Source organism: Bombus flavifrons, chromosome 13 (assembly GCF_040668555.2).
Source record: "Bombus flavifrons isolate JBK064 chromosome 13, iyBomFlav1_principal, whole genome shotgun sequence".
Taxonomy (NCBI): domain Eukaryota; kingdom Metazoa; phylum Arthropoda; class Insecta; order Hymenoptera; family Apidae; genus Bombus; species Bombus flavifrons.
The window spans coordinates 5,207,619-5,218,908 of record NC_138454.1 but is presented as its reverse complement, the minus strand read 5'-3'; the positions used below and the strand labels follow the sequence as shown (position 1 = coordinate 5,218,908).

The window sequence follows — 11,290 nt, the reverse complement described above, 5'->3', positions numbered from 1 at the left end:
AATGATCTTATGTTATACATCATGGGACAATTGGAAGAAACTATTGGAAGGTAATCATCGAGTCAGGTATGTACTCACGTATCTTTTAATATTACCTTATACGTATGAACATACATCTTTTCTATTTATACGACAATTTTTTTATTGCATTTTTTATCTCAGTTACCATGTACCACAAAATACGCCTTACGATGACACATCACGTATCTCTTACTGTGTTCGTAACGTGCTTTTATTTTTATCGGTTTCCCAGAGATGAAATCGCAATATTTACCACTGCACTCAAGTGGTTCAAATGTTTTTATCGTAACACGTGCGGAAATATTTTATGAGTAAAAATCATATCATTATACCTATATATATCATACTTTCAATCATATTTATCATTATATTTTGCATTTCGTTATATCCTTCCATGCATCGTTTACGCTTCCGCGAAAATAAAAACTCTCGTAACTGCAAATAACAATAACCACTCTTCGTCGTATACATAATTGTTCTTTTTCCCCACGCATAAATCGTCCAATTTAATTTCGTTTCATCAAATATTTTTTCCTGGCACGAACCAGTGATCGAAAACAGACCATTCGACCTAATGTACCATAGTTGGTTAAATTATCTGTAATAAAGGAAGTCTTTAACACTTTCGACGAACTTTCCAATCATTTTTACAGGTACAGTAAAATTCAAAGTTCAACAAAAGACCGTATCAATACCCTAGCAATAAGAAGGTACAATTGAATATAATAGATGGTCGTAGATAAAGTGTATAGAGGCATGCAACTTTAATTTTCTAAGCCTTAGATCATATCATCAGAATATTTAATAAGAATATTTAGAGAGATTAGCCACATACATATGTAGTGAATCTCTGTTATCGAAAGCATTGAATTATCCGAATTGTTCTATCTACCGACATATTACGATTAACAGAGATCCAGCATATAACCTAACATCAAAAATATCGAAGAAAGACTATTATAACACGTTCCATGAAGATTTTTGGTAAATCGAGTGGTTCGCACGTGTTCATTCCCATCCATTCCAATTCGGCTATCATTATTTTGAATTAGCTCGAGCAATTAGTGGAATGATAATTGGGCGATCGTTTCAAATAAGTTATCGTTAGCTTACTCGATCGTACACGATCTTGCGGTGATCGTTAGTGGCGCCACTTGTAGCTGGGTGTATGGTGTGTACGTGGCCGGGTATCGGAAGAGCATCGATGGGGCTCCGTTGAATCCACCGTATCATTATGACGCCTCGCAGGCAACTATCGATCCCGATCGATGATATTAATAGTCGCTAACTACAGTCTTCCACACCGCTCGCGTTCTACGCTGTATTTCGCCAGTCGAGTCGGCGTTTTTTCTTCTTCTACACCATGCAAACCGCCGCGCATCATGGGACACCATGGGAATCGTTGCGTGCTCGCGTTTCTCGCTATCCTCTCGTGATAGTCGACACGTAAATAAATTTGCCCTTAAGTAAGGAAGAAATTTGTGGTGCTTCCGTAACACATACGAATTGCGTCGTTCCTCATTAAAGCGACGAGATGCTAGGGAATTTTTTTTCTGGTTTTTAGAAGGAAATCTAAATTTTTATCTAGTTATACAAATTTCTATGGTGTTTCTTTTTTAATAATTGGTATGGAAATTACCTGTATTTTTTTCCTTCGTAGGTAAATGCAAGATTACAGATTTACAAGTTCTACTCGATTTCTTGTCAATTCATCGATCATTATAATTATATCAGCGCGCTGAGTATACATTAAGCTTATTGCGTGGCTCTATGTAAACTTCTCTAGTTTTTGTGGTATCCCATCGGTGTGTTTCTACCTCGTTTTCATTCTTCATCTTCATCAATTATTTACTCTATCTCGTGACCACATTAATATGCTAGAAGCGACGACCTTGTTACAAAATGATTTATCACGGTTGCTTTCTTCCTACTGTCTAAAGCAACCGGTTTGCTTATTATATACGACGTGTTTCCGCACAGAATTTTCTCCAAGTTTCTTCAATTTTCTTTATTATATTCATCTTTATAATTTTGATAACGTCCTTCTAGTATTAATTTTAATCTTCCAACCACGAGCGACGCTGAAACTACTTATTCCACTTATCCAGCTAATTTTGACGGGTTACGCTATTACCCTGTTTCTTGTTACCACATTAAAAGTTTCCATATTTATGATAAACCTATACAAGATATAAATTTTGTCCGTGGTGTTGCACGAAAGAGTATGAAAATCTGAAGGGATAATTTTCTGATTTCAATAATGTACTCAAGATGTAAATTGCAACACATTTGCGTTCACGTTTCATGAACGTTATAGTTCACTTCTTCAGGGACAGACCTGAAACTCGAAGCAAAAGCGCATAACACGATTGATCCCAGAAAACCAAAAGCATGACATTTATCAACCAGAAAGCTCAAAATCTAAAAAAAGCCGCAGATCTGAAATCGCGACATAATTACTGATATATATATAGTTATATTTACTGTTCAATTCAAACATGATGCGATTATAGCGCAATTAGCCTACTATTGAACATAATAAGAGAGTTAGGAAAAAGGCGTGAGAGAATTATCGCGTTTCTCGATCGTCGAATTTTAAAACCACGTTGCTTACGCGTTCCCTTGTCGACGATATTCCAGAAACGTTTCTCCTCCTCCTCCTCTTTGACTCTCGCGCGGAAGATTAAAGTCGCGGCGTTGGCAAGCGTGTTAACAGGCGGAAGATGTGCGAACGTAACGCGAAGTCGCGATAGGGGCCGCGATTCCACAGGACGATCGGTGCCGGTAAGGAGCCTGTAATGCGAAATAATGGGTATCCACCCACTCGATGAAAATTACACGAGACGTGGCCCCTCGGACCGACCGATTCTCCCCCTCCCCCTCCTGCTCCAACATTCATCCTGAAGGGCATGTGAAAATAAAAAAAATAAAAAAAAAAGATAGAAAAAGAAGAGAAAATAATAAAAGGAGGAGGGAGATGATGGCGCGCGCGTAGGGAACCCTGAAGTTTTGGGGATAATTGTTTAGCAGGCGCGAATGCTGTAATTAAAAGCGATGCAGATTCGAGATATCGAATCGATACGGAGCTGCAAGATGACGCGAGCTTGCTACAGGTGGTGCTTTCTAGCATCTGTTGCGTGAAATTCTTATTGCGAATATAGAGAGCGTTGAGGATAAGAGAATTGCCTTTGAAGGTTGTTTCGCATAGTTTGAAATAGTTTGAAGATTTTGTATAGGAATACGGAGTTCGTGTAAAGACAAACAGGAGGACAAGCGGCTCGTACAATGTTCGTAACACGATTCGTAGTTTATCGTATTTGTATAGATAAGACGAGCTATTTTTGACGAAGTGGATGGAGAGTTGTCTTTTCAGTAGTCCAAATAATAGGAATCTACGTTTGCAGTTCAGTTGGATGATACGTTACTTATCTTCGAGTGGAGCGTGTTTTTCTATTGTCGAAAACTTTGTTCACCTTCAAGAGAATTCATTGCCAAGAAATTACTTATCAATGTACGTGACTTCTCGTTTCAATTGTACGACAAATTGTTTCTTAAAAAAGCGTCATGAACGAAGAAGAACGATAAGATTCTTTGCTTCTTTTAGTTAAAATAAGATGTCGTTTTTCGTTATTATAATTTGTTACTAAACTATTCAAATATGTATTGCAAATGTACATGGATATATTTTAATAAGGAAAATGAACGATTGAACCGCGTTTGAAACCTCCTCAAACGTTCCCCCACGAGAACAGAAAAAATGAACGATCTCGATAAAAGTTTCTCCAATTCTGCCGACGTATAAGCCACCAGTCTACCACTGCGAATATCTCACATTCAGTCCTTTAATTTAATTATGGAAACTAGTCGGTACGCTCGTAAAAACGCGCTTTCATTAGCGTGGACCACGCGTCTCAACAATGTTGCGCGTCTCCCTTTCCATTTAAGACCCCATAAAGCTCCCCCGCCTCGAAGCTCGCGAGCCATCTCTCGTGGATCCTGTACATTTTTCAATTCGAGTAATACTCGCTACGACACGAACCTTTCATACGAGTGGATCGTCTGAAAAGCCGCAACAGGGGAGAATTGAATGGCCATCTCGCGACCAACGTATGAAGGAAGAAAGCGAGCGACGAGGATGAAAATAAGGGACTTCCTGAGAGAAGGCGAGGAAAAAGGAGAGGAAGAAACGAAGATAACCACGACGACTACGGCCACGAAGAAGAAGAAGAAGAAGAAGAAGAAGAAGAAGAAGAAGAAGAAGAAGAAGATCGAGCAACAAGATCTCACGAGGTATCTCGATAAATCCCTTTCGCTGGACAAATAACGACAAGGCTCATTACTATAAACACGTCTCGCGTGGTCTCTGCGTGTGGCACGTCGGGTTCTCCGTTCCCCGACTATTTATTTTTATATCTACATGCCTTTTTTTCGTTATTATATTATCCTGAACCGTTCGTTCCTAATCGTGACCGTCGTGCACACTGCGCCGACATACAGGGTGCCCTTATAACGTAGAGTACTACCGACAAGGGGATGATTCTACGCGCAAAAATAGGTCGACGATATACAGTGACTTCCAGAACTGTTGCAACACACTGTGAAGTTGAGTAACTTTTTTTTTGAAATTCCATCAAGCGATTTTTATTTGTAATTTTTGAAATTGGAGAAATTAGAAGAATTGGTTTACTAGACGAAGTACAAAACAAAAATTCGTGAGAGAATTGCAATTTGTCGGAATGGCGAAGAAGAAGGTAAAGATCGCATCTTTCAACTTTTTTATTTCGGCTTGTAATGGAAATCTAACTACATTTTACATATTTATGTCAGTTCTATATATATATACAGAGTAGTTAGATTTTCGTATTAAATATATGTATGTTGAAAATGTTATTAAAACCGGTCGATGAGGAAACAATCGACACGCATCGAAAGATGTAGATTTCAGAAAGTTGTGCTTTTCCCCATTTTTAACCGTTTGCAGCTCGTTGCAAGGTTAACTGATTTGCATGCTATTTTCAGCATGTATATCTTTGTTGGTTTCCTTATAGGATTACATATCACATGCATTCGCCACATTCATAACACATATTCAATACGATATAACAAAATAAATGGAAAAGTGAATATGTAATATAATATACACGTTGATATAAATGTTTGAAAAGTGTTGATTAAATTTTCATTAGAAGTTGACTAGATAAAAAATTGAAAATTGCGATCTCTACATTTTTTCTTCGCCATTTTGATGAATTACAATTTAAAAAATTTTTTTATACGTTATCTAGTAAGTCAATTCTGCTAACTTCTAAAAGAAACTTAACTCGTTCGGTCCAATTTTAAAAAAGTTATTCAGTTTCAAAACGTGTTGCAACAGTGTTGGAAATCGTCATGGAATACAATTTTTCTACAGAACGCTTCGTTTTCGAGGAAATCAAGGATCAAGGTATAATATATACGCGAACTACAACATTTCTTATCTGTATGCGTGTTTTTGCCATTTTAAATCGCTGAAGCGATTAATAGAAATTAAATATGGGTCATTTTTCACGGAAACCAATGGTTTTGAAAATTCAGCCTTGTGAACACTTGGCCGACGAAGGTCTGAACTGTAGAAATCTACGTAAAACCGTGATCGTACAAAGCGATTAGAAATGACGCATATAAAGTAGGTCAAGAGCGCCAAATTTGAAAAAAGATATCGTTAAAACCTGCGATAAAAACGCGCAGCAACGGATCGGTAGAAATTTTTTCCACCTTATTTCCGTGAAAAACGATTCTGAACGACCTCGAAAACCCCTAGAAAGTGTCATTGCAGCGGAATATTTTGCAGACGGGATACTATTTCCGAGTCGTGAATCGAGTAATGAACCGTAAAAATTTGTTCACGAAAATAAGTAAAATGCGCGAAATGACATTTTCCCATTGAGGAGCTTTGTTTTCAAGAACATAGAGATTGAACGTGTTTAATTAAAGATTAATTGGAAATTGATATACACCTGGTATACGCGTACTCGTTGAATTTTTTAATTTAATTTTCTAACAAACCAGACGTCCTATGACAAAATTTTATTTTATATCTTTAAATTAGTGCACGTTATACAACGTTGCGTGGGACACCCTGTATTTGTTCTCGTATACCCCGTGCGTGCGTCGCACGAGACCAACGATAAACAATGTAAACGAGATCGCTAAGCTGTAATACCGACGACGCGAAAGAAGCATATTTTTATTATCGTCTTTCCGTTCCACGTATGTCGTTGAATTATCATTCGATGGACCACCTTTCGATTTCCTTTTACTCTTCCTTCCTTCGTGCTTCCATCGAGAAGATTTACCTTAGCACGATCGTAGGTGTGAATTAATTACAACCAGTCAGGGTAGGTAGACCTTTCCTCGTCTCGACTCCGTGTTCCCAAAGCATAAGAGTATTAACGTTCGATGCTCGTTTTCGTTGATTTGAGGAGGCGATTAAAGGTCGTGTTACATACTGTTCTCGTGCCCAAACATTTTGCTAACTTTGTGATTCATTTTTACGCTACATAGGAATTTTTATTAACTCTTTAAATGCGTTTTTTCTCCCTTGGTATATTAATGAAAATTTACGATTCAATTTTTTTTTTATAACAATCTATAAAAATAGTTTTGATAAATAGTCAGATAGTAAAGTAAAAAAAATTTATTCGAATATTAAGATATCGTAACGTGGTATTATAAGATATGGAAATATCGTAACGTGGTATTAAAATATTCTCGATTTTGTAATTATCATAATTCGTAGCGTGTATTAATATTAATTTATGCCTGCCAGCTATTTCCTTCTTTATCACGAGAATCGGCGAATCAGATAATCCGAACGATTGAATTAACAACTAAATTTAACCAAGTTCTTAATCTTTGCTTACAGCAACTTTTCGTTCTTGTTTCTTTCTATTTTGTTCTGTTATTTTCGCATTTTCACTCTCGTCTGATTTCTTGATCGAAGAATGGAAAAGGTTGTTCGCTTCGTTTCGTTTTGGTCTTGTTGCGTATAGTAACAGGAACGAGAAGCCTGGTGCATGGAACACGTATCGACGTCGATCGATATGTCAATTAATTTTCATAAGGAGGTTCGTTTAAACGGCCAGACGAGCCAATGGGGGCACGTACGTGGGGTATTCCGCGCACCTGGTCAGGTTCGGGGTTTCCCCTTCCTTCCAATCTTCACCTTCCTTCGCTGACCTTCCCTCTTTAACGTGCTTCCTTCTATTCTTGTATTCTGTTCGATTTTTTAGTATTTTATTTGCGTGTATCAATTTACGCTCCAATTTTGATAGAGTTGCTAATAAAAGGAAAAAGATAAGAGAAAGGATACGAAACTGTACGAAATTTGGTGAAATATAAAAATACTCTGAAATATTAGCATGTATAAGATATAGAAGTGTCTTGGAACATTTTACGTATATACGTTATTTCAAATTAAAGCGAGTATTTGCTTTTTGAATTATTCAAAGAAATTTTCCAAAATTTCATCGATTTACAGGCCAAATTTTTCAACATGTTTTCCATCTCTTCCTTTGTTCGCACAACTTCACGTACAATAAAACAGAATTTATTTTATCGAATTGTTTATGTTTCATCTATTACACAAGCTAATAGCTTGCTCGCAAAACGAATTAAAAGCGAAATGGAAATTTTATTAACAAAGTGGAAGATCAGTAAACCATCGAAGAAATTTAAACGATTTTGCAAAGGATTTTCGTATTATGTTCCCCTTTGTCGATGAGTTTCTTCTAAAGAAATACAAAATACAGGAATTAATGGTTAACTTAATTACCAGTTTAACAACGAACGACTAAAAACGGCGTCCTATTAGCAAAACCAAAAACCGTCTAAACTATCGAAGAAGTTTAAACAATCTGTGAAGAATCTCTACGTTATATTGCTCTTTGTCGATGAGTTTCTTTTAAAGAAACACGAAATGTACAGCTTAATAGTTAAAACTCAATTAACAATTCAACATCCAACAATCAAAGACGTGGTATTTGTTTTATATAAATTATATAAATTCCGTGTCCCGCAAGGAAAAAATGGAAACGAGAATTAGCAAGGAATTTAAAGGATCTTGGAAAGGATAAGCACCTTTCGCTATGTACCGTTCTCCTGATCGGCAACGCAACCATGTTCGCGCACCGGCTCGCGTTTTCGCATTTTCTTCGTCTCCCTCTCCAACCCCTTTCCGACCGGCCCTTTATTCTTCCCCGTCGAAACACACAAATCATCTGAATCGTCACGCATTAAGAGCGTATTACAGTGATTGGAAAGTGATAACCGTAATAACCAGGCTACGGAATACCCGGTGTATACCGGCCGAGGAGGCGTCGATCGATCAGGGAATCAGCTTTAAATCGCCGATAATTTCTTTCTCCGTCCTCGTCTGTCGGCTGGAGGGACGTGCCGTGGGTATCGAGTGCCCCACCGAGGTACCGGGTGATCGGCTCGTAAAATTTTGTGACATCCAAATTATCCGAATGCGATTGCCTCTTCTCGTTGTCGTACCTAACGAATCTTATCCTTTCTCCTTTCAAAATCATTGCTGCAACTTAAGAAACTGAAAATCAGAGACAAAACGACGACGACAAGGATCATTATGAGAAACGGTTATATCTTGCGTGTTAAAAATTCCAGAGACCAGGAACAGATGCCAGGAACGTTGAAAATCCTGTGATACTTTAGGATCTTTAATAACGTTTTACGAGTGTGTACGCGCATATGTACACAGCCACATGTATCTATGGACACAGCGTGTAACTTCCGCGTGCGAGCAGCCACATACAAATCACCGGAATTGTCACACATTACGGGCGTATTACAGTGATTCGTTCGAAGATAGGCTTAATAACGAGGGGAACAAAGTACACGTGTATAGGGGGCAGGCGGTAAGGCGTCGACCGTGGAGAAAATCATCTTTAAACCGCCGATAATTTCTTGCTTCGTTGTTTTTTTCGTGCCTTTAGGGGGCACGAGAGGTGGTCGAGGAGGGGTTACAGGGGGATGAAGGAGAAAAGAAGACGAAGTTGAAAGGACGAGTTATAAAACGCTATGAAGAGGAAGGATGCAGAGGAAGACGAGGAAGATGCAGAAGAAGATGGAGAAGAGGAGGAAGAAGATGAAGAGGAAGAAGAAAAAGAAGAAGAAGAAGAAGAAGAAGAAGAAAGAAGAGGAATATGGTGGCGTAAGTATATCGCAGGTACGAGGGTCACGAGCGGCTCGTTCAGGCCTTGGCACGGTGTGATCTTATTATACCGCAAAGCGATGATGACCGTGTTTAGGTGTTGGCTTGCCAGATTTAAGAATACACCGGCTGGCCACCTTTTCTCTGCATCGACGATTATGGTAACGAGGCCTCTTTAGTAACGTTGACGTACACCTTATTCGCGCATTCCCGTTCACGCTCTTGCGTTATCTTTTACGCTGGCTTTACACGGCCGATCATCCTATATACCGAACCACCGAGATAGTGGTTTTATATCGGTGCCTCCTTATTGAAACTTTGTGGTTACCACGATGGCGGCGCGGTTGCCTCGGGAACTGTCAAAAAGCGTTAGACACGAACGTCGAACCTGCTCTTTCGATTCCTCGCTTTCATAGAACATCCCCTATTTTGGTTGGGTACATTGAATTATACCATTATTGAATAGGAAACCACAGGTTTTCGTTTGGAGCGTAGTTTACAGGACGATTATTATGCAGGAAAAATATGGCGTTATTTTTGCTTTCTTAGGCCTGATGTATATTGAATTATTGCTGTTGGATAGGAAACCGCAGGTCTTCGTTTGCAGCACAGTTTATACGATAACTGCACTGTTTACGTAGGAAAAATACGATAGCGGTATTTTTGCTTCCTTAAGTTTGGTGCAGGCAATCAGGCAACCTACTCGTTTCTATATTCCTTTTAGCAATTTTTTGTTTCCTAAACCAGATATCACGATCTTTAGGTATCTTAACTAAAATACAAAGGTTTTACATATCAGAGCTTCAAGTTTACTTGTTGAACAGCCAATAAAAATTGTTACATTCCCCGACTGCCTATACATAAGAGACTCTCAGACGAATACATATTGACAATATTTTAGAGTGCTCAACACTATTGCATTGTATTAATAATGCACATTACTCATCCGAGGTTTCTTTTACACGTAGCTACAACGATGTTGAGAACCTTGAAATATTGACAATATACAATATTAATCGACAAAGGATCTTTGTTTTAAAGATTTTACATTAGAGTTCTAAAATTCTACTTCTTTCGTTCTCTTCAACTTTTATCTTTCTTAGACTCTCATCACGAAGCATCTTCTCAACTTTTCTTTCTTTCTTTAAGTAATCTCATTTCCTTGAAAAAATTGGGATATTACGAGTGTCTTTGGTAAAAGATTGGACAAACATCGATATGGTTTGAGATCGGTTATCGGAGAACGGATCGTGTGTCTGTTTGCGCGTGAGAATAAATTAAAAAAATTGATTCGCACGGAAATCAGACTCGCCTGAACAAAGGGGCACAATGGTGGCTTCACGAAAGCGGCAAGGTCTCTGTAATTATCGGTGCAACCAGATCTAACCGAAGAAAACATTTCAAATTAAATTATCCTTCGCTAAAGATGGCTTTCTGTTCTTTACGAAGTACGTTCTTCGTGTTTGCTTCATCGATCGACGAGTTGTACCGATCATAAGAAACCATACTGATCGACTTTATAGATAGGAAAGTACAGGAAAGTTCATAAGTACTGTCATAAGTTACAAACGCTGTTTTCTAAATTTAGTTGGAATTTACTATTATTCGCGTTATCCTGTTGCGCGACCAACGAACTTACGGAAGTGAACTTGTTTCTTGAGGATTGAATATTAATCACGTACTTATATAATGAAATTGAAAAATTCAATCGAAAAATTTATAAACCGAAGCTTCTGGACTAGTTTGGCTTTTGTTGGGAAAGTTAAATTGAGAAATAAACGGAGAAAAAATGCTGATTTTAAACAGGAACGAGATATTATTAACACTGTTATGTTATATTACGTTTTATCTGCTGTTTGAAAATTTATCACACAGAACATACTTTGAACATTTTTATGCTCCTTCCAAAACACCTCTATATAATAACTATAATACGTTTTGTCCATTTCTGTATAATATACGTGACTTTGTTTCTGATTTATTAAAAATTAATACCAATTCTTCCACACGCACGTGTATATTCGCAATAAAAGTAAACCTTAAAAGTCTGCAATCCTT

The 11,290-nt window shown here is 37.9% G+C and overlaps 1 protein-coding gene across 1 annotated transcript in view; it reads left to right on the top strand.

Moving 5' to 3' along the window:
- Positions 1-9,099: 9,099 nt before the first annotated feature.
- The window catches only part of LOC138186432 (nucleolar protein dao-5), a 58,722-nt gene continuing 56,531 nt past the window's right edge, over positions 9,100-11,290 (top strand). Inside the window, exon 1 of the mRNA XM_069126321.1 lies at positions 9,100-9,232. Coding sequence (XP_068982422.1) covers positions 9,100-9,232 — 133 coding nt within the window. The remainder of the gene's footprint in view (positions 9,233-11,290) is intronic.